Genomic DNA, 24,417 nt, shown 5'->3' with positions numbered 1-24,417 from the left:
TCTGAGGTCGTCAGGTACAGGTCTGCTTTCAGTCCCTAGAGTCAAAACTAAACATGGACAAGCAGCATTCAGTTATTATGTGCACATATCTGGAACAAAACTGTAGGTCCGCTCCAACTCTCACCTCTTTTAAATCAAGGCTGAAGACCTTTTCTAAAGCTTTGAACTGCACTGTGACTTTTATTCTTTAGTCTTGTCTCTTTTAAACCTATTCTATTTTAGCTTATTTTCCTATTTCTTAACTTGTTTAAATGTTTTGTTTCTTCATGTCTTCCTACTTGTTTTTAATGTATTTTAAATGCAATCTTTAATGTCTTTTAATGTAATTGTATGCCCCTGTAAAGCACTTTGAGTTGCCTTGTGTCTGAATTGTGCTATATAAATAAACTTGCCTTGAACTATTATGTAATAAATTATTACATATTACCTATGTAATATTACATATGCAGTAAAACTAACCACCACAATCCACAACACTGTGTCAAAGATGGTCCCTGGCAAAGATGGAACTTTGTTATAAGAAATATAAATAAATAAATAAGTCGCAAAAGTATTGTGTAATGTGTCTGGGAGAACAAATTTCTAAAAAGATATGACAAACACAAACTCATGACGGACAAAAAAAAAAGAATAAACTGCCAATAGGAGTTGAAATTAAGAGGCCCTTTTTTCAGTTCTTGTTTTTATGTCTTTGTTTTTTGGAGTTTACTTTGGTTGACGAGCTTGTTGCACCATCTTTTTACTGCTTACCTCAGTAAAAAATAAAAAAGTGCTCACAAAAAAGAAAATCTCAACAAGAAGAAAGTTCAAGTAAGTACAGATAAGGGTATCACAAAAAAAATTAATTCCTTACCTGTGCCTGTAATTACAGGTGCTTTCAGACATGAGCAGTCAACAACTAAACCCTGGATTTCAGACACTGTTTAGGCTCCACTGTAACAAAAACTGGACTATTGTAGACTTTGACTAAAACCATGGATAGAGTGTAATGTTTTATTGTTTATAGTTATTGAATAACAATTTGATTCTCTCAGTTTTGTTCTTCTTTAGGCTCTTGAGGAACAATACACAAAACTCTACACGTGTGAAGAGCATGATGTAAAAGGCACATTTGTATACATTCAGACTTTAAAAGGATATTGAAATCAGGTTTAACCGTGCGGGAGGGGATTCATCTTACAACACAATGTTCACCTGCTTTATGACATCTACAACACCTGTGTTTCTGTCCATTTTTCAGCCCATTCTCTAAATACCATGTGATCTATGATGATTACCTTTGACAAGCCAGTTTCAAGTGTTTCCAAATTGTTTTTCTTACTGTGCCGAATCAGTACTTTCAATATGCATGATGTATTCTGAAAACATGGTCTGCTGTAACTTGAAATTCAGTGTATATATATATGTGTGTTTAATTAAAACATAAAAAGCAGTGGTGTGATAATTGAGGAGTGTGGTGTGAACAAAGCATTTGGCAGTAAAGCCAGGTTTATACATAGGCATTAAAGGGGCACAGCAAATGATGTGCATTTTTCTCAAAAATGTAACTATACGTTGGGAGTTTCAGCGGCTGTATAAACACCGTGTACACACTGCAAGGAATGTGATTGGTCAGCTCGGGCTGATAGTGTTGGAGACTGTTAATAAGTTGATGAAAGGCTCAGTAATCTTTTTCTTTTCCGTAACACAAGTATAGCAACGACATTTACACTGTAAACCTCATGACCACAGCAATCCTTGCTCTCTGTAACAGTAAATGTAGAATGTAGACAGATGGCAGATAATAATGATCAAACAGCAATGGTTAAGAGCAAACAATGCTCTGAATTAAACAATGTAAACACAGACACTTTGGTAATCACTCTAGTTTTGTGATAGTGCTATCAATGGGTGTACTATTGACATTCATCATAACACACAAGCAAAAGTCCACCTGAACTTAAAACTTGAGCATGGGGATCTGTGGAGAGTAGTCAGTCAGAAGAGAAACCATCAGACCCTGAAACAGAGGACAGTTGTAAGGATCAAGTTAAAACAGTAACAGTACAAAATTATACATTAACAAATGTGTTTATTCAAGTTTCTCACCATGATCGTCCACTTTCTATTCTCTGCCTCGGGGAACACGAGGGAGCGTGATGAGTAGAACACCTCGTCATCCACCTCCTCCATTTTCCGGGGGAGACAGTGCAGGAAGGTCCAGTCTGGTTTGGTCACACTTCCTGTCTGTAGTGGACCAGTACCAAAACATGGAGCTCAGACTTACTTAAACTCAAACTTTCTCTCTAAATTGTCAAAAATTAAAACTCTGCTCCTTTGCTCAGGGACAGAAAATATTGCAAATATTTACTGGCAAGATGTAAAGACATACTTATATTTACCAAAATGATTACTGTATTTTTTTTTCTCAGAAAATGGTGTCACCTATATAATTATGTGTCTGTGCAAGAGTTTTATTTAAAGCTTGCACGATGATTTATATGTCAGATGAAGTCTGTAATTAGTGTTAGAGTTTATCATGTAAACAATTAGCAGAATGTTAAATTCTACTGCTTTCTGTACAGGCAGTCAGCAGGCGCACATTTGAGACAGAGAGTCCTGCTCTAAACTGTTGAAAAAATGGGATTTTGCCTCTAAATAAAACAAAGACAGTATTCTTATTTACCTTCATTGTTATCTGGTAGCCTTGAAAGTCTTTGAGCCTCTTCTTCTTCTCCTCCTCCTGTCCCATGCTGACCCAAGTGTCTGTGACCAAAACGTTGCTGTCGTGGGCGGCCTCCATCGGGTCAGAGGTCAGAACAAGTTGGGTCCCATGCTGAGACAAAGTGCAATGTTATGAATTAATAAGCAGCCCTTTAACAAGAGGACTTTTTATAAGAATTACGCCTGAAGAAGACCTCACCTCTCTGGAGAGTCTTTGTGCCTCTTGAATAACACTCTGCTCTGGCTCGTACCCCTGAAAATCAAGATTTAGTTAACCACAGGTGTTTGTTTCTCAAGTATATTTTCTCACACGTAGCAATTGGAGAAATCAGATGATTAATATCGATGCCATGCGTTTATACCTGCATCTACAAAACAAGAAACCAGAAAAAAGAGGGGAGTATAAAATGAGACGTCAGATGTACATGACCACGCAAAGCGAGGCAAACCTTTGGTGTAGCGATCTTAAGATGAACTCCCAGTTTGGCTGCAGTCATCATGAAGGAGTGCAGGACGTTGTTTCCATCTCCAATCCAGCTCACTGTTAGTCCACTAAGAGACCCATAATGCTCCTTGAAGAGAATGGTAGTAATTTAGAAAACATTATCATTTACTGGATGAAAATTGCAGTATATTGAAGGGTTGCGGTACCTGTAAGGTGAGGAAGTCAGCCAGAATCTGGATTGGGTGGTAGAGGTCAGACAGACCGTTAATGATGGGGATGGAGGCCTCTTTATCCAGCTCCACCAGTGTGGAGTGACTGTAGACTCGTGCCAAGACAATATCACAGAGTCCTGAGAGAACCCTGTGGTGGGAGTTTAGAGGTTACAGAGGGAAACGCAGGAGCTGCGGTTCATACACTGACCCACAAACACTCTTCTCTTCTCTCCTTCAGATATTAGCAGCATCAGTGGACAACATGAGACAAATGTTACTAACTTGGACATCAAAATTTCAACATGTGAGGCAGAGTTAGACTGAAAAATGCCACGCTAATTAAGGCTTTCCTGGATAAACAAATGAGTGCACATAAATAACCTACATCCAACAACTGACTGACGTCAATGTCATTGTGTCATTGCATAATTATAAGACTCACCTCGCTGTGTCTGTGGAACTCTCATTCACTCCCAGGTGGATGTCCTGAGAGGTGAGGAAACAAGGGTGCCCACCCAGCAAAGCAAAACCTGGAATTAGGATATTAAAGAAGAAGTTCAGCCATAAATTAATATTCAGTCATTATCTGATTACCCTCATGCAGATTGAAAACATCTGAAGAAGATGGGGACTTGTTTTTAAAAGTAAAAAAAAATGGGGGAAAAAAATGGCTCCATACAAGTTGTCTAGCGTAATCCAACTCTTCAGAAGCTCCAAGATCTCAAATTGATTTGAATAGACGTTATTTACATCTTCAGCGCGCAGTCAAGCTCATATACCCACTTCAGATGGCGTGCACGCTAATGCTTTTAGCCTAGCAGCTACAGTAAAGATTGCTGCTTTAAAAAGGGTGTGAATACTGTCTTTTCAAATCAATTTGGGATCTCTGGGTTTTCAGGGACGAGCTGTATGGAGCTACTTTTCATCTACTGTTACTACTTTGCATCTACTTTTACTCTTTATGGTTGTTATTTTACATTTTTAAACAAGTCCCCATCTACTCCAGTTGTTTTGGGGCAACTTATCCTTAAAGGCAACTTTAATGACCATTGTGTTAAAAAAAAAAAAATAAGCACACAACCTTGTGTAAGTGTTGAAGTGGGACAGCAAATGGGGAAAAGTTCAGATGCAGACCGTTGGAGCGCTGCACTGAAAGTCACCTTTCAGCAAATCTTTTGTGCATGTGTTCACAATGACTTTTACCACGCTGAACACACTGATGAATAGTATCAGCCCAGTGAACAGTATGAGGTGTTTTATTTCAGTTAGATGCTTATAAATCAAATTTAAAAAGTCAGGTTTAAACGCGTAAATTCAAGTAATGTAAATGAAAATACACTTGTAAGCTGCCTATTGCATTTATAAAAATGTGCCCACAGCACCACTCTGTTCTGCATGGTGAGGAGTGTTTGACTGAAGCACATGACATACACTTGTGCAGATTCCTAACTTATACAAAAAACAGACACCTGTTTCTGTGGACATTCTTGTTCTGGTGCTCCTCTTCTCAAATATCATTGCAATCGACTTTCCTTGCAGAAGAGGAAGATACTGAAACAGAAACAACAGTTAGCTTCCTTAAATGACCCTGAAGTTACACAATAAAACTGGAGGACACTTGACCAGTGGATAACACTGGTTTAGCTCATATTAGCTACCTGCTTTTCATGCTTGATCCGATGTTTTAGATCCCCTGACACCCACAGCAGCCTCTTGATCTCATCTGAGCTGAAGTCCTTCAGAGTGAGACAGCTGCGACCCTTTAAACTCACTGAACCAAGAGAAGCAGCTCCAGTGCTGAAACACGCAGACAAACTGCCTGTTTCATTCCTCCTCGTATTAACAATATCAGCACTGCAGACAAAACATCGACATAAAAGTTATGTGAAGTGACTTACCTAAACCCACGCGGCCGACTGTTCAGGAGAGTTTTCAAACATTTGAACACTGTGTTGTTCACAGATAATAGTTTGGTAGACATCGCAGCTCAAGGGGGAAATACTACAGCTAGAGTGTAACGTAGTGTGAATGTTTCATCAGAGAGAAATCAACTTTCACTCACTGCCTGCTCCGCAGCATGCTGCCTGAGAGACAACCAATCAGAAGCGAGGCTTCCACTGACGTCACCGCAACACGGGGAGGCGGGGCGTGGCTTCTTCCAAAACATGATAAATAGATACAGTAGATAGATAGATAGATAGATAGATAGATAGATAGATAGATACCTAAATGAGTTCAGGCAACTGCGAACTTTGTTCAGCCAATGGGTTTTAGTGTTTTAGCAATTGAGAAAAACTGTAAAACTGAAAAAGTTTTAGCTTCATCATCTGTTGTTTCAGTTTAGTTTGAGTTTTTCTTGAAGGGTATTTTATTTGGTTCCTGTTTTAAACACATTTTTCCACTACTTCGATTTAGTTCTGTTTTAATTTCCGGTAAGTAACCTTGTGACCAAATGAAAGAAACACTGGAAGGTACAAAAACTACACCTTTAAGTGAGTCTGAGTGAGTGAGTGAGTGTGAGTGTGTTGGTGAGTGAGTGGATGAGTGAGTGTGTTTGTGTGTTTGTGTGTAAGTCAGTGAGTGAGTGTGTGTGAGTGAGTGACAAACATGACATTATTAAAAAAATACTTTTTAAGGCAAATTTTTTATTTGATCTAATTTTCATGCTCTCCTCAGACAGCTGGGTGTGTACGTGCATTTGTTCTTGTATATTTGTGAGGAGCAGGGTCAGTTTTACACGCCTGAACTAATTCAACTTTTTTTTTTTTTTAATTGAAGAATTATTTCTTCAATTAAAGTTGGTTAACCGGAGCACCCGGAGAAAACCAGTGTGACAGTTGGCCTTGCAGATCCAGTTCAGGAACAGGTACCCAGCCCAAGCTCTCTAAGAAGACGAGGAACAACTCCCCCTGAACCTCAGAACAACCTTGAAAGGACACAGGAAGAAACCCTGGGAAAGGCAATTCAGAGAGAGATCCCTTCTCCTCGGAGAGCTGGGTGTGTACGTGCACTTGTTCTTGTATATTTACAGTATGAGTCAGTTTTACACGCCTGAACTAATTCAACTTTTTTTTTTTTTTTAATTGAAGAATTATTTCTTCAATTAAAGTTGGCTAACCGGAGCACCCGGAGAAAACCAGTTGTAGCTCAGGGAAAACAAGTGCGTGTGTTTCAGTCGATCTCGGTTACTGAGCATGGATCTACTCATGGGAAAAAGATCCTGTACCATTTCTAATTTTCTTTCTTCTTGCTTTCTTTCTCTTTCAGTTGGGACTTCATGGAGCTTTCATTCTCCTCCCACTCCTGCTCCTTTTCCTGCAGAGTCTTCTTGGAACGTTCTCTGTCCTGAATGTAGCATGTCTTCTCCTCCTCCTGCTGCTGCAAGAGAAGGATGTCCAACTTTGACTTGACTTCATCCACAGCAGCCATAATGGGATCAGAGGTGATCTTCCTGGTCTCCTCTCTGTGCTCCTCAAGCTGGGCTTGATGGGAAGCCTGGGATCTTTCCAAAGCCTCCTTTGCTTCCTGTTCCACATCCTGCACAGTCTTCTTGAAGCCTCCTGTGGCCTGAATGAGGGATGTCTTTTCCTCCTGCCACTCCACCTGATGACTCTCCAGCTTTTGCTCAACATTCCTCAGAGCAGCCACGGGGGTGCAGTTCTCGTTCTGCTCATCTAGTTGATGCTCATAGAGAGCTCTGGATTTCTCTCGCTGCCAGCAGAGGTACATAGTCTCCAGCAGATCCTCTGCCTTTTTCAGGGCAGATGTGATCTTACTGGTCTCCTCTCTGTGCTCCTCAAGCTGGGCTTGATGGGAAGCCTGGGATCTTTCCAAAGCCTCCTTTGCTTCCTGCATATCCTGCACAGTCTTCTTGAAGCCTTCTGTGGCCTGAATGAGGGATGTCTTTTCCTCCTGCCACTCCACCTGATGACTCTCCAGCTTCTGCTCAACATTCCTCAGAGCAGCCACGAGGGTGCAGTTCTTGTGTTTCTGCTCATCCAGCTGATCCTCATAGTGAGCTCTGGATTTCTCCATCTCCTCCAGCAGGGAGGTTTTTTCTTGCTGCCAGCAGAGGTGCTCAGTCTCCAGCAGATCCTCTGCCTTTTTCAAATATGTCATTTTATCTTGAAGTATGGCCCTATATCCTCCCAGATTTTCAATATCTATTGTCTTATCAGTAGCTGATTAATGAGGGAGCTGTTGATAACATTATTTGGGCTTTCTACGCTGAGCATGACGTCAGAGGAAAATGGCCGCCGTGTGAAATGTTGCAGAAAGAAAGACTACCATCCAGAATCATCCAAATTATTCTTTGTTCAAATCAATGACAAACAATTCAATGTCAGAGGAAGACAGAACTTTATAAACTCAAGCTAAATTGTCAAACAATCAGCGGGGACATCTTGCAGATGAGGGAGTACTTCATCATCTTGCCCACCTGCCTGTCCGCCTCCTCCACAATGATGCGAGCTGAGCGGGGCTTGTACTCCTCGTCCAGGCTGTTGTTGATTGTCCGTGTGTTGTTTCCCACCACCTTCTCCAGCTTCTCTTTCCTCACCATCTCCAGGTATAAATATGGAATTTTATTGTTGAATTTCTCCTCATTGGTGCAGTAAAATGCTTGATATCAAGTATACTTGTAGTCTTCTATGTGTAGAAGTCAAATATACCACCCATGGCCAGGAATTATTGAGTAATGTGTTTTTACAGTACGTCAAATATAAGAAAACATGCAATCTGCAGGTATAAATATGGGACTTTTATTTTGGCATTTCTCCACATTGGTGCAGTTAAAAAAAAATGATATTAAGTGTTTTTTTATTCATCATGGGCGCATGAAACACTTTAATGTAACACGTTTTATTTTAAATGTAGGTTCGATATATAGCTTACTGTTCATAGTACCTTTATTTTGAAAACCGGAAGTAAATAGGCTGTTTCTCCGCATTTACCATAATGCTGAGAATACTTGTACACTCGAAATTGAAGTGCGGCTGATTTGACCACGGAGATCGGGAGGAGGAGGAGGAGGAGGTGTGAGCGGGCACAGGAGTGAACATGACGGGACAGAATGATGTGGACATACCTGGTGAGAGTACCCTTCACACCTGGCAGCAGGAACATGCAACATGTATCTGTACACACGGTCGTTACACCTACCTGTCCGCTCTGCTAAGGGTTTCCAGCACTGTGTGGTAAAACCTGTTGCTATTTCTGTCAGCTGAGCTTGAGATGTGACAGGCTGGGTCGGGATTTAGCCGGTGTTAGGTTAGAGATGGGTGGCGTTAAGTTAGTGTGTCAAAGTCCTGCAGAGTGATTTTATTTCTATTAAGTGTGTCTAGAGATGAGTCACACATTTGCAGTATTCAGTGTGCAATGTTCTGCTGTTGTATGTGGCATTTATTCATAGGGGAGAACAGGTATGGTTGTAACACTGCTGTTGCTTTTGCTTCAGCACTGGTTACTCATTGAATTGTTGAGCTACTGCTCTCAAACCTTTATACAAAGCACCCACATTTATTTACTACAAATGGAACCAGTTCAAACCTCTGCAAGAACATCGCAGACCTCATGGGGGTTGATGTCAAATACATGGTGTTCCTCTGTTACTCTGTCTGGTTGTAACACATGCTGGGGTAAGTTGTAACAACAAACAGATGCCACACCATGCAATATGCTTCAAATTGTTGGAATAAAAGAACAATTCAGAACAGTGTCTCTCTCTCTGTGGCTCTCCAGTGGCTAACCTTACCTCACATGGAGTCAGTCCAGAGAAGACATTGTTGCTGCTTTTGTAACCTCCACTGGGAAGATCACTGGACCCCTGGTCTCTCAGCTTCCTGCAGTGATTTGCAGTATCTGCTCAGTGTTACATGGCAGATCCCATGTGCCTTCGCAACCGATCTGACTGACTTGCCCTTCTTTGTGACCTCATCAGATGCTGCTTTTAAAACATTGGCAGGCACACTTCTGTCAGTCTTTCTTTTCCACCGCCTAGGTAATCGGAAAGATAATTAAAATCAGTAAACTGGCTAACTTGAATGAGGATAAAATAATTTAAGCGTGAGAACAGCTTGTTTATTCAGTTATGGAAGAAATACATTTTTTTTGAGTCTGTATTATTACCTCATTAATATTGTAAATATCTCCAAAACTACATAGTGCCCCTTTAACCATGGTCAATAATTACATATTGCAGTATTACTCAGTATTACACTATACTTACACTGTAGTACGAGGCACATATCCATCTCTATTTCTAGTAGTACTTCTAGTTCACATTGTATATTTTGATTGCATATATCTTTAATTATTTTATATTTTAGTACTTAATATTTTATTCTTACAGCCTGTGTGTCTTATTATCTCTCTCTATTTATATTTTATTTATATCTTTAGTGTGATATTTCTATTCTAGAATGAATAAAAATATTTCCGTTTCTGATTTTGATTCGTCAACAGACACAGGAGCCATCTTCACATTTGGAAAGAGCAGTTTTGCTGACAATGTGCCTAGTATATTCTGGTTGAAGAATGACCGGCCCGTGCAGGTTTCTTGCGGTGGAGAGCACACTGCTGTCATCACAGGTGCGCACAATCCCAGCACATTTGAATGCACATGTATTAAGTTACAAATATTTGTGTGATTACCTGCAGTTTAATCAAACTTCCATCTCTGTGACTATTCTTGTGTCTGCAGAAAATGGCAGGCTGCTCATGTTCGGTGGTAATACTTGGGGCCAACTAGGGCTTGGGTTTAAGCCCGCTGCCAGCAAACCTGCCTCTGTGAAAGGTAAGTGATTTTACACAAGGGCTGCGACTAATGACCATTTTTCATATTGATTAATACACCAAATGCTCTCTCCATTAATCCCATAATTGCTGGGTCTATAAGAAGTCAAACAGTGAAAAAGCCCGAGCTGACATCTTCAGATCACTTATTAAGGCTGACCAACAGTCCAAAACCCAGAAATCTAGTTTACTATAACATAAGATGAAAAAGAAGAAGAACATCCTCCCATTTGGCGAGCTAAAAGCAGAGAGTGCTTGATTATCTGAATAGTTAATGAATGTTCTGACTATATAATTTATCAAGTAATTGTGCCACCTCTAGTTCGAACATTATTCTCAGTGTTTTGATGTATTTTTAAGTCGCTGTCATTTCTTTGTGTTTTCCTTTCAGCCTTAAAGTCTGAGAAGGTGAAGCTCGTAGCTTGTGGAAGAGATCACACAATTGTCTGCACATGTAAGATGATAAATAAATCATTGAATATGACAGAACAGCAGAGCCTAAAAGCTGTCTATAAGTTTTTGTATATTTTTAGGGCGTGGTAGTGTGTATGGTGCTGGCAGTAACCAGGAGGGGCAGCTCGGTTTGGGCCACTGCAACAACACCACATCCTTTCACCTGCTGCATCCCTTCTGTGACCATGCAGCAATCAAAATGCTCTCTGCAGGATGCAACACCTCAGCTGCCTTAACAGGTTCAAACACTGACTTGAAAATGTCATTAAGTGTTAGCCAGGTTGCCCTGATATATGATGTGTGTGATATTTGATGTCTACACTCTGTTTGTGTGTGTCGGTAGAGGACGGGAGGCTGTTCATGTGGGGAGATAACTCTGTGGGTCAGATCGGTTTAGGGGATGAGAGATTTGCAGCCGAGCCCAGGGAGGTGAATGTTGGGGAGGCGGTGACGTGGGTATCCTGCGGGTACCAACACTCAGCGTTTGTCACAGGTACAACACAGTCCAGCCAAACACAGCACAGGAGACCATCACTCAGGTTGAATTTGGTGTAGTGAGACTGTTGTGTTGGCTTCGATTTAGCGGATGGAGCTCTCTACACGTTTGGCGAGAGAGCAAATGGAAGACTTGGTCTCCAGGGCGAGCAGCTGGCCAATCACAGGGTCCCGCAGCGGGTGCAAGGGATCCTAGGTCGTGTGACTCAGGTGTCCTGTGGAGGAGAGCACACCGTGACACTCACCGGTAAGTTGTTGCAAAAAGAGACATCATCACTGGAAAAGACTGACACATTTCTACTGACACCTACAGTGGCTGAGAAGGCTGTGATTTTTTTTAACATGCCATTAGCTCAACATTACAAGTTAATTATCTCCATATCTTGAGAAAACAAGCTTTTTTATGTCATCTAGTATCTAGCTTTTAGAAAAGAAAAGAAGACAGAATAAGGGGTCGCTTCTTTAGCTTCAAGAAAATGTCACCTTACTGTACGAAATTCATAAAACTCGTTGAATTTTCTCTCTGCAATGGCTGATTTCCTCTCTTGTTTTAACAAAATAATCATTAAGGACTAAATGACAGACAGAAATTAATTGGTAAGATGAAGATTTTAGCAGTTTTCAATGAATGTTGAACCACAAAGTAACTCAAGTAAGCAGTTAAATGCACTAGAGTTAAAGTACAGTATGTCTCTCTGAAATGTAAATTAGAATACTCCAGTAAAGTGCAAGTAAATGTACTTAGTTACTGTCCACCACTGCTGTTAATCAAAGTGGTCTGTTTCATCTCGACTGTTTTGCTGTGCCAGAGGAGAGCGTGTACACGTTTGGCAGGGGTCAGTACGGTCAGCTGGGCCATGGTACGTTTCTGTTCGAGATCGATTTGCCAAAACCACTGGAGCACTTTAGTAACAGCAGCATCAAGCATATCGCCTGTGGAGAGAACCACACCGCTGTGATCACAAGTAAGCAACCTTTGAGCTCATTCTAGTCATCATGATAGTGTATAAAAATAGTAACTGCCTGTTAACTTTGAGATTCTACGTGTGTTCCTGATCATCTAAATAAAACGTTCATTTCCATTGCACGAACTGCCCAGAAGGATGTTTTCTTTCTTTGCAAGAGGCTGCTGAATTAGTTGCAATAATGTCTAGGGATGTCTTCCTCCTCCACAGACAGCGGGCATCTCTACACCTTTGGTGACGGTCGTCATGGAAAACTGGGCTTGGGGGAGGAGGACTTCATCAACCAGTTCAGCCCGACACTCTGCACACGTTTTCTCAAGAACAGTGTTCGACTAGTAAGTGAATGTGAGGATAGGGCTCAGGGTGGTGGAGCATGTTGTCTGAGGGTGGGTGTGTCATCCCTCGCTTCACCCGTCTGCATGTCAAATGTCCTTTAGCAAAACAAGAAATCCCCATCTCTTTGGTTTAAAACACTGTGTAAGTGCAGTCCACCTCCTGTATGTCTGTTACATGATTGTAAAGTGGATGATCAGATTAAGAGGAAACACACAGTACACAGTGACAAACTACACTGACTACAGTTGTGTTTCCTTATTTTTAGGTGTCCTGCGGTGGTAACCACATGCTGATACTGGCTGTACCCAGACCACCAGAGAGCAAAGAAGTGCTGCTAGAGAAGGATGTCACAATTACAGACTCTCTGGAGTCAAGTTACTCAGAAATTCTCCTGTTGGACACTTCGATTGATCCTTATCTACTGGTCCCACTGTCAGCGCTCTCTGCTCGAGTCCGCCACAGAGAAAAAGTGAGAACCTACACCATGGTGCTTATTTTCCAAACAAAATTTTTTTTACATAATACTGCTGTAACTCCCTTGTTTTATCAGTTCTGATTACTTTTTAAATGTAAATATTTATCATGAAAACATTTCATGGTAATTTCAAACTTAATTACACAATTGAAAATTGAGAAATGTTTATTTATTTATTGTTAACGATCTCTCATAGCCCACCTGCAGTATCACTGTTTGGGAATCACTGGCCTAATCAATTTATTGACTCATAATTGCAGCGCTACGATGTACTTTCAATAGTCATTTTGCATCGGTTAATCCATCCATTAATTTCATGGTGCTTCTATGTGATATTAAAAGGCATTAAATTGGTAGTTGTTCATAGTTGCAATGAACGTATATATCCATCAGGGGGCAGTGTTGCACCACAATGTAGCTCTGCTGTAGTGCCACTAACTAGCTGGTTGGGGGAGCTCCATAGACATGGTTCAGACCTTTCACTCAGTCATTTTTTTGCTGTTTTTCCTCCTCTTGTCTTTCAGGGGAGCTCTGCGGAGCTGTTTGGGGAGATGTTTCAGAACCTCCCACGTCTAAATTCTGACTTCCTCAACACCTCCTGGCAAACATCCAGAAATATCCCAACCCCTAAAACGTTCGCAAAGGACATTAGCACGCCTTCATCATCCCCTAAACCACTATCAGAAGTAACTCCGAGCCTACCACTCTCCCCCAGATCCCTGTCCAAATCCCCTCAGAGTCCACTGTTATCCTCCAAACAATCCTCGAGGCTGTCAAGTCCACATTCTCATTCATCACACAGTTTTCATAGTAAATCCTCAATCGCGGTTTCCTCTAAGTCTAAATCCAAAGAGTTGCCTTCTCCCTTTCTCTCACCAAAATCTATAACTAAACCTAGCCCTTACATCCCAGTGTCTCCTAAAAAGACTGTGAAAAAAAGACTGTATGGAGTGACAGCTGCTAAAAAGGTTTTAATTGAAAACCAGTCATCTCCTCTATCACCGAAAGAACCCTGTAGCCCCACAAGACCCTCCAGTGATATTTCCAATAATCAACCCAGTGAGGAAGAGCTTCCTGCTTCACCACTAACAGGTATTTTCAGCCTATAGTTTGAACAACTAGCTGGAATGTCTCTTGTCTCCAGTGCTGAGCTTACATTTACCTTGCAAATCCATTAATATATGACATTAGTTAATCCACTAGACACTACTGTACACAAGTGTATTCCAGTCATTGTCTGCTTTTTCAGAGGGAGAAACCGTCCCGGGAGAAATTGTCATAGAAGATGTGGAGGAGAACGTCTCTGAGAAAGGAGCTGACTCTGACTTGTTGCCCAGTACGGTGAGAGAAGTGATATTTCCTTGTGCAACTGTTTTATTTCTGATTGAACAGAATACAAAATATCATCCACTGAGTCACAAACACAGACTCAGTCGAAAGTTATTTTCCTCTTCAGGCTTCTTGGTTGTGGTCTAGATTATGTGCACTCCAGGGCAGGAAGCAGCAACTTTGAACACTCACTGACTTTTCCAGGAAATGTGCGTGGCTCAGCATAAATACTGTATGTGTGTGTGTGTGTGTGTTCTTGCAAGCACACATTTGTATGTGTCCTTGGAGACATGTTCTACTTTGTGTAACAATGCGGGAAAATAGGAAATTGAATTTAGTGTTTTGGACGCATTTATTTGTTTTTCCAAGAATGTGTGTGATGAATCAAAGCAGATTATCAAAACTTCTGCCAATACACAAATGTGTTCTGGCTCCAGCCTCAGATACACACACACACACACACACACATACACACATAAATACACATACAATGCTTTGGAACAGTTGGCAGGAATCTTGCCACATCTCATCACTGTTTCCACAGCCAGTGATGAAGCAAGCTGTGAAGGAGTCTCCTACGTTGTTATGTGTCACAGTGCATCTTGTGGTGCTCAGTAACTCTTTCCCCTCCAAGCTGTAATGTTAACTGGGCTTGTGTCTGTAGGTGCATTAATGTGCTGTATTCAGAACTTATCATTATGAATGAATTGGCTGTGGAATAACTGCACCATCAGCTTTTAGATTGGTTCCCTATAAAGTTCACTTTCAGTATTGAGTTTTGTCTGCCACTGGGGATGGCTAGCGATTCAAGTCAGGCTGGCAGCCTGGCACCATTTCTGTCTTCTTTCACATCTCTATTAGAGACTAAATGAATGAATTAACTCTGTTTTGTTCTGTGTTGTTGGTAGTTGCTGCTCTGAAGAAAAACGGAAAGCATCCCAGTTGTCTTTGCGACAACTGGTCAAATAATAATACCACTTGGAGATGCTAGGGAGAGAGGGGGGTAATGCCTACACTGTAAAATACTAAGACACATATATATACATATAGAAACACCTAACCCTAGCCCTACTTAATTAAAAGAACTGAAGTATAATCAGCAAATTGTATGGAAAGTAAAGATTCTCTTGAGGAAAAAAGTGGCTTATTTAATGGTGTGTTATTATATATGTATCAGTGAGGCAGGCTGAGGTGAACCGTGGGATTTTGGGATAGATTATTATTGCAGTACAGCTGTAAGGCAAGGTAATGAATTGAAAGGAGTTTTTAATTGACCGTATCATTCCTTTGTACGCAGTGGAGGTTTTATACACTGAAATCTTTAAAACCTTCCAGGGAACCACAAATAAATGTGAAAAGAATAGTTAGATACCACGTTATAGAATCTAATCTATTTCGCATGGATATGAATACAGGTGTGCCTTGAAATTTTGGCTTGCCTTTGGTGTGCCTTGGGAACAAACAGTTTGAAAGCCTCTGATATACTGTAAATCATATATGTTGTCACATGTTTGTATTTAACTTAATTCAATACTGCATGTTAAAAAATGCTCTAGAAAGACTTTTCTGTGGCTTGAAGAAAGACAGTTTGTTACAGCAGAATGATAAAACATAATTTTAGAAAATATTTGCAAGAAGAACATTGGTAATAAAAACAGGCTTATTTCTTAAAGTGCTGGTAGATTTGATAGTAAAAAACAAAATCTGACTAACCTGAAGGCTCGGTTAAAGGTCCAGTGTGTGGGATTCAGAAGCAGTAATGGAATATTCATAACTATTTTGTGATGAGTTTATAATCACCTGAAAGTAAGAATTTTTTTTTACCTTAGAATGAGAATTCTGAGAATGAGTCTTTTATATCTGCAGAGGGAGCGAGTCCTCTTCCACAGAGTCAGCAGTGTTTCTACAGTAGCCCAAAACAGACAAACCACACACTGATGCTGTGTTTAGCAGTCACCATAGGGGAGGGTGAGGTGAGGGGTGTTCAGTTGGTTGCAATCTGCAACCTCACCGCTAGATGTCACTAAATCCTACACGCTGGTCTTTTACGAACTGAAAATACTCAATGAGCTGATGTTGTCGGACATATTTTAAAAACTTTGTTTTGAAAGTAAAATCTTAGTTAGCAAAATATCTGGTAACTTTAGGTGTCAGAAAAATGTAATTAAGTAACTATAAACTATAATGTTTTCCTCTGAAATGTAGTGGAGTAGAAGTATAAAGCATGAAATACTGAAGTGAAGTACTCATCACCACTTTTTGTGTGCACTCACGCGTGGGCTTTAATCTGTGACAAAGATTAATAGTTGGCGTTCTCTAAAGAAAAGAAAGAAGAGAATTGGACTTGGATTAAATGAGGCTGTTGTCACATCACACCTCGCTGACCCCCAGTTAACCACCGTCTGTTTCTCTCCGGTGCAGATGGTCCAGAGGAGAATAAGGATTTCACATATTCTAACTGTGGCTCTCTTTGCCTCCCACCCACAACTGTAATTCGACCTGATGATTGATTTGTTGATGACTGATTCATTACGTGTGCCCACCATGCACATATGTCCTATGATACTGCAAAAATACCAGAGAAAAATGTTCCAAAGTCTATTTGTAGATGATGATATACTGAACACTGGCAATATAGTGTGTTGCCAACATACTGATATGCCAACATATGTTTGTCATTTTATTCAAAAGATTTAAAATGAACAAATCCACGCCTGCAAAAACTACTGAAACTACAAACAAGTTTCTTTGTTCTGATCCTGTTTTGGTAAAATATTAACTTGCCTCCATGAGTGTTATCATAGCGTATTATTGAACAAGAAACCACTTCCCCAAACTAGAGATAACATGCATTTGGCAGTAAAGCACACCACATAAAACATCAAATGCCACAACGGCATGTGCAGTCACGTTGATTGCAGGTCCGTTGCTGTGACTTTTTTATAGCACAGTATTGTTGGGTATATGACCTTTTTATGCCTGTTTTTTTTCTTCTATTTTTACATCTGACTAAATCCCTATTTTCTCTATGATTTATTATAGGGAAAGAAGAAGGGCAGAGCTCTTAGAAGAGCTGTGAAAGAGGCGAAGGAGTCTGCTGAACAGCTCCAGTCTAACGAGAAAGCAGATCAAAATTCCCTCAAGGCCTTACCCACAGAGATCCTGAAAGGCTCCAGCCCTGTAGGGAAAGAAGTGTCTCCACTGAAGAGCTCAAAGAGTCTGAAAAAGCCCAGAGTCACATCCAAAGACAAAGAGAATATTACCAACCAGTCAAATAAGATGACAAGACAGGCTCAAAAGGAACCCTCCCATTTTAAATCACCAGGTGGTAAGAGTGACAAAAGTCCACAGTCTGTCTGGAAGACACTGACTGACGCACAGCAGAGGCTGACTGAAGTGAAGGAAAAGGCCAGGAGCAACAGAAATTTAAAAGAAACTAATTCAAACCAAGAGGATATTAGAGCCAGCACTTTGAAAAAAGACTTGATGAGGACACCAAAAAAGGAGAAAAATAAATCACCAGCTTTAGACACAGCTTCTCCTGTTATCATGGTTAGTAAAGAAAATGAAATAACCAGCATATCTGACCGAAGAGGTAGTTCGACATGCATAGAAAATGCTGCACAGGAAGACACAGAAACCTCTGACGTCAAACCTCTTGAAGTGGAGATGCAACCGGAGACGCAGCGAGTCAAATCGACTCCAACAAAAGATTTGGACAAGGTTAAATCAGCACCTGGGAAAGGTAAAAGTAAAGCACTGCATGCAAAATCACCACCTGTGAAGAGAGAAAGCACGCCTGCGCTGGCTGATACTAAGAAATCCCCAAGTGTGAAATCTACACCCGTGAAAGTTAAAGGGAAACTGCAAAAGGTCAAAAATCAAAGTAAGCGTGAAGAAAATACTAAAGGTAAAGAAGAGGTTGTTGAAAAGGAGTTTTCAGCTCAAAAACTGAAAGGTAGAACCGCAGATAAGCTGAAGACACCGGATGTTGACGGCTCTAAACTAACAGACAAAAACAAGTCAAAAGAAACTAAATTGAAGGCAAAGACGAAGCAAAGGGGACAAGAAGGAGAGGAAGTTAAAGGAGAAGCTGATGGAGACTCTAAAGATAATACCAAGGCCAAGCTGGCGAGTCAGCACACTGAAGCTTCCAGCCCGCTGTTATCACAGCAGGATACACCTACTGAAGTGGTGTGTAACCCCATTTCCTCACAAAGCCCCCAGAGAAGAGAGGCAGTTTCCGTCAGTGGTGCCAAATCCCTGCAAGGCCCTGAACCTGCTGATAGGAATCTGCTTCTTTCTGACAGAAACAAAGAGGATACTCAGGATGCTCAGGATACTGAAGACAAACCCAGGTGGGGGGAAATTCTCAGTACCGCAGCCTCTCTTCTCCCTGCTGTTGGGATAGCTGGCGCATCTATGGGAGTCCTTAGTGATGCAGTGACCAGCTTCAGGCGTGTCCAGTCTGACAGTGACACCGTTCCCTCAACACCCAGTAAAATGAAGCAATTCACAAAGCAGAGTGCAGTCATGCAACCTTCCTTTTCCTCAACACTGTCACATTTTTCTTCAACAGAAGCATCAAATCCACCGGAAGAAGGAAAAGATGTTGAGGCGAGTGTTGTGTCAGAGTCCGGAAACACACAAGAAGAAAGTAAAGAGAGCAGTCGTGATCAGTCCCAGGCGAAAAGTGACACGTCCGAACAGATCGGCAGTGAAGACATTTCCCAAACAGAGGTGGAGAAAAGTGTCTCAGACACAGACGATGAGACAACCTACAAACCTTCAGCAGAGGATGACGAGGGAGACGAAACAGATCCTGGAGATGAAGAGGGAGAGAGTGGAAGCAATGTGGTAGGGGAAGAGGAAGAGGAGGAGGGAAGTGAAAGTAGTGACGATGTAGAAGAGAAAAAAGAGAGTGTTTCTGGAGAGGGTGAGGAAGAGCAAGAAAGCGCAGAGGAAGACGATGAGGAGGAAACAGGCTCCAGCAGCGAGAAGAGTGATGCTACAGAGGCTGAGAAGGAGGAAGAAGAAAGCGGTGAGGAAACAGGTGAAGGAGGAAGTGACTCTGAGGTAAGTGAAACTGCAGAGGAGGAGGCTGGTGAAAGTGAAGAGTCTAGTGACGAAGAGAATAAAGAAGAAGAGGAAGAGAGTGAGGTGACTGAGGATGAAGAAGATGAAAGTAGTGAAGAATCGGGGAGTGCCAGCAGCAAGAGCAAAGAGTCGGATGAGGAGGAGGAAGAGGAGGAAAGAGGGGGAAGTGACACAACAGAGTCTCAAGCTGAAGAAAAAGAAAATGAGGTTGACGAAGAGGAAGAAGAAGAAGAGGGAGAAGAAGAAACTGAGGAACAAAAAGATTCCACTGAAAGTGAGATTGAGGAGAAAGACTCAGAAGAAGATGAAGAATCAGATGAGACCAAGGGAGAGGAAGATGAGAAACAGGATGAAGAGAGTGTTGAAAATGGTGAGGAGGAAGAGGAAGACAGTGAGGCTAATGTAGAGGAGGAAGAGCAAAGTGAAACAAGTGGTTTAGATGAGGGGGAAGCTGAGGATGAGACTGCAGAGGAGAAAGAAGAAGAAGAGGGTGAGGAGGAGGTTACAGAGGATGAGGAAGAAGAGAGTGCAGAGGGTACAGAGGAGGAGGATGATGATGAGGGAGGAGTTGGAGAAGAGACTGCAGAGGTAGAAGAAGAAGGTGAGGAGGAGGGAGAAGAAAGTAAGGAGGTTACAGAGGAGGAAGAGGAGGAGGATGAGACTGCAGAGGAAGAAGGAGAAGGTGAGGAGGAGGGAGAAGAAAGTAAGGAGGTTACAGAGGAGGAGGAGGATGAGACTGCAGAGGAAGAAGGAGAAGGTGAGGAGGAGGGAGAGGAGAGTAAGGAGGTTACAGAGGAGGAGGAGGAGGAGGAGGAGGAGGATGAGACTGCAGAGGAAGGAGGAGAAGGTGAGGAGGAGGGAGAGGAGAGTAAGGAGGTTACAGAGGAGGAGGAGGAGGAGGAGAATGAGACTGCAGAGGAAGAAGAAGAAGGTGATGAGGGAGAAGAGAGTAAGGAAGTTACAGAGGAGGAGGAGGAGGGTGAGACTGCAGAGGAAGAAGAGGAAGGTGGTGAGGAGGAAGAGGAGAGTAAGGAGGTTACAGAGGAGGAGGAGGAGGATGAGACTGCAGAGGAAGAAGAAGAAGAAGGTGATGAGGAGGGAGAGGAGAGTAAGGAGGTTACAGAGGAGGAGGAGGAGACTGCAGAGGAAGAAGAAGGTGATGATGAGGGAGAGGGGAGTAAGGAGGTTACAGAGGAGGAGGAGGATGAGACTGCAGAGGAAGAAGAAGAAGGTGATGAGGAAGGGAAAGAGAATAAGGAGGTTACAGAGGAGGAGGAGGAGGATGAGTCTGCAGAAGGAGAAGGTGATGAGGAGGGAGAGGAGAGTAAGCAGGTTACAGAGGAGGAAGAAGGTGAGGAAGAAGCATCTTTAGATGAGGGGGAAACTGAGGACGAGACTGCAGAGGAGGAAGAAAAACATGAAGAGGAAGAGGATGAGAGAGGAGTTGAAGAAGAGGAGGAGGAGGAGGTAGCAGAGGAAGAAGGAGAAGATGAAGCGGAGGAGAGTGAAGGTGAGGAGGAAGAAAAAATAAATAGAAAAGAGAAAAGTATGGAGGCCAACAAAAAGGTGATGGTAAAGGGCAATGATGATGAGGAGGAGGGGGATGAGGATGAAGAGGAAGAGGGAGATGAGGAAGAGGAGGAGAGTGAGGATAAAAGAAAGGCTGCAGATGTCAAAAATAGTGAGAAGGAACAAGAGGAAAACGTGGAGGAGGAAGAAGAAGATGAGGAAGAAGAAGGAGAAGAGGAGGAAGAAGAAGGAGATGAGGAGGAAGAGGAAGAAGAGGAAGAGGAGGAGGAAGAAGAAGAGGAAGAGGAGGAAAAGGTCAAATCAACAAAAACAAAAAAAATGGATGGACAGAAGCTGCCTGGTGAAGTTTCTTCCTCAGGTAGACGAGACAAACAACAGAAGCAGACTCCCAAACCAGCTCCGAGGACGAAGCAGACGGGGAAGTAACCAGACGACCCTCTGCAGCTCTGGAAGATGTTCTACCTCAGTATCTCGACCTGCAGTGAGCTTATTAAATAGTTTGTAACTGAGAGGACAGACAACTTCAGCTCCAACAGCCATCAGCTGCCAAAGCGTCATGCAGTGAGACCTGCTCACTGAGAGTCAGACTCAAGTGTTGAGCTAAAAGTTAATCAACAAATTCCATTACAGTAAAAGACCAAAACCAACAGTGCATTAGTCTGCCTCTCAATACAGTATATGATGACTTCCCCACCCTGCCTGTGGCCCTCAGGCAGCCCCAAGCCCAGTTATTCCTTCTAAAGACATTCATTTTAAAACTGATATTTACCGTTCTTTTGATCCACTAATCAGCTGGGCACTGTAGTTTTTGACAAACTTGACTCAAGCTATAGAGAAAATAGTGAATTTGTTTTCAGTTGTTGATTAAAACTCATTTGGTGCACTGGAGAGTTTACAGCAGCAGATTGGTTCATGTGGGGATGACTCAAAATCATAGATGTACAATAGAACTAGATACTGGATGCAAAGATGGCGCTTTCCTGGCACATATATCAAAAAAAAAAAGAAAAGATTTGAGCATCAGGGTTTACTTCCTGGGTATGCAGCCTAATGAATATGTGCAGAAGTGTTTCTCACGCCATAGATTTACATTGTGCTGATGTCACAGATTTTTAAATAGCTTTTCTCGGCTAAAGGAAGGTTTTACAAATAACAAATCTTCATGGATCAAAATGTATAACAGAAAGAATCATAATCGACCGTGTTCGCAGTTCAAGCTGTCCTGTCAACAGTTTTACAGACTTCTCTCTGTTATAATGGTGCACTATGGGAAAAATGCTTTTTGGGCTGCAGTGGAAATGTTTCGCTCCAATGCTGCGAGTAGCCAGCCACTGGGCAAAATTGTAAGCCAGGCTGAGCGGCGATGTCGTATCCTGGTCTATAATAAACTCTTGCTCGAAATCAACTACAGTGCCCATATTCATAATTTATAGGAACCTGTCACTCAGTGCAACACAGAGGCTCATTTATTCGTTTTTAGGTGAGCACTCCACAGATTTAACATTGTGCTATATGATGGACTCATGATGGACGGTTTTAAAAAGAAAGGATCAAAATTGATGAAGCAGAACCAGAGATATCATCCTTTTTATTCCACATGTACTTCTACCTTGTCAAAAGCCAGGATTGCCCACAATGCAATTCAGCACAGTCACAGTCTGTTCACCCTGCAGCCGTCTGGCAAAACATACAGAAGTATCTGCTGCCGTACGACCAGACTACAGAGCAGCTTCATTTACAACCCTGTGTTGTAGAATGAAATAAATGAGCCTTGAACTCCACCTAGGCCAGAGGTGTGGGCGTGTAATGCTAACAGTGGCTAATGTAGCCTCGAGCTGTAAGCCTGAAGCAGAGATGAGGGTCTGGTAAACTCACTTCTTTCTAACTCTTCACCCCCACACTTTTTTAAATGTTTTTTATTTTTGAACTCCCTCTGGAGCTACAAAACGCCCTCATACAACTATGTTCACATATGCAGTAGTACTTCCCGAGACCTGTAAACAAACTTTAATGTGTGAATTCAGCACACTTCTCTTTTAATAGACATCAGTGGAGTGGTATGGCTCGGAGGAAATTAACTACCCTATATGATGTTTTGGCTGATCAGGCTTTACTTGTTAGTGGGGAAAATATGGTTGTTGGTTTTGGTCTTTTCATTAGATATTTATGACATTGTGTTTGTTTGATTTCTTCTTGATTTTCTTCTTCGTGGGCTCATAAATATATACATATGTGTATTGCCGAGGGGCTCCTTGTTTCTGCACACATACTGTTACATTTTTGGATGATGTGACTATACACCTCGCGAGACCTTAAATGAACCGTGGCAGTCAAATGTTCAGGCCCCTGCAGTAATTGCATACTGTTTAAATACACTGTAAGTTTGGGTAGGAGGGAGTCTTTGAGCTGGATCATAAACATTGATTATAAATGCTGAAACCTTAAATAATTCTCAACGAGAACACCAGCTAAGTGTAAGTTTGTGTAAACAACAGTTAAAGAAAACAAAACCCAGAGATAATCCAAAATCATTGGCTGTGACACCACATCAAAGTGTCCTCCAATCCCCCAGAGCCAGGTGAGAAAGATGGAGTCAGTTAACCCTTTCTTAACCCGACTTGCGAGAAGCACATCAGATGGAGCAGTCGTAACGCTCGGCTGAACCCACATGTAATTACAGCTCAGGAGATCGTCTCGCAGTCGCTTCGCTGCACGCCTCCCTTTTCTGCTTCCTGTCAAGATAAAGAACACTTCAGCACCTTCGTGTGTGGACTCGCCCCCTCACACAGGGTCTACCGCCAGACCTCAGGCTTGTGGAGAGGAAAATTAAATAGTGATTAGGCTTTCAACAGCTCTGCTCTCTCGCCACGGCTCTCCCGCGGTGTGTGTTTGTGTGTAATGTGTCAAGATCTTATGAAGCAGAATAATAATAAGCTATAGAAGACAGCTATGCAAATGTCAAGCCATAACTCTCGCTGCACCATAACAGACCAATAAAAGGAAACAATAATAACAATATGGGTGCTATTGAGCATTTCATTAGAACTTGACTTCATGTTCATATTGTTAGGAAAATGTGAAACTGGGAGTAAACTTTTAACCCAAACTGAAAAATGTTTGCACTGTGTTATTAATGTTTTTTATTGATGATGGTTTGTGTGTGTGTGTGTGTGTGTGTGTGTGTGTGTGTGTGTGTGTGTGTGTGTGAGAGAGAAACAGAAAGATACTGAACAGTTTCTTGGATACACAGTTATTAAAGAACACAGTTCCACTGATGAGCTGGTAGGTGCAGGGTGGTACTGTACTGTTTAGTGCTGGATGTACAATGTGCTGTGTTTTCAATTGTTCATAATCACCAGAACAATTATTTCATGCCAAATCACGTTCTTGTGAGACTGGATAATGTGTTTGATTTGATCCGGATTATGAGAGATTAAACAACAAAATGCAGATTGTTAAGGTCTTTTGTGTTTCGGTGATACGACATGTCCCCATAGAAAATAGGCCTTTTTGTAACTAATACGATTATATAATTCGCATTCATTGCAATAATTGCTGTTCAGCCAGTGCCTTGTCAAAACGTCT

The 24,417-nt window shown here is 41.7% G+C and overlaps 2 protein-coding genes across 2 annotated transcripts; one reads left to right on the top strand and one right to left on the bottom strand.

The window, feature by feature from the left end:
- Positions 1–979: 979 nt before the first annotated feature.
- otc (ornithine transcarbamylase) lies at positions 980–5,426 on the bottom strand. Its single transcript, XM_084361575.1, has 10 exons — positions 5,259–5,426; positions 5,019–5,157; positions 4,830–4,911; positions 3,803–3,890; positions 3,355–3,508; positions 3,153–3,275; positions 2,903–2,956; positions 2,666–2,815; positions 2,089–2,226; positions 980–1,999 (listed from the first exon to the last, which is right to left on the bottom strand). Exons 1-10 carry the CDS (start codon positions 5,339–5,341, stop codon positions 1,940–1,942), a joined length of 1,071 nt encoding a protein of 356 aa, XP_084217701.1. The 5' UTR covers positions 5,342–5,426; the 3' UTR covers positions 980–1,939.
- A 2,925-nt stretch (positions 5,427–8,351) lies between these two features.
- rpgra (retinitis pigmentosa GTPase regulator a) lies at positions 8,352–23,975 on the top strand. The gene is made up of 13 exons (XM_084361194.1): positions 8,352–8,449; positions 9,823–9,948; positions 10,061–10,153; positions 10,544–10,606; positions 10,686–10,844; positions 10,949–11,098; positions 11,189–11,347; positions 11,910–12,065; positions 12,276–12,400; positions 12,667–12,870; positions 13,401–13,968; positions 14,126–14,217; positions 17,248–23,975. The coding sequence occupies exons 1-13, from the start codon at positions 8,419–8,421 to the stop codon at positions 21,256–21,258; spliced, it is 5,937 nt and encodes a 1,978-aa protein (XP_084217320.1). The 5' UTR covers positions 8,352–8,418; the 3' UTR covers positions 21,259–23,975.
- Positions 23,976–24,417: the final 442 nt, after the last annotated feature.

Source organism: Pagrus pagrus (genome assembly GCF_965226575.1).
Source record: "Pagrus pagrus genome assembly, chromosome: 9".
Classification (NCBI taxonomy): Eukaryota; Metazoa; Chordata; class Actinopteri; order Spariformes; family Sparidae; genus Pagrus; species Pagrus pagrus.
The sequence above is the reverse complement of the archived record's forward strand: the minus strand, read 5'-3'. Positions and strand labels throughout refer to the sequence as shown.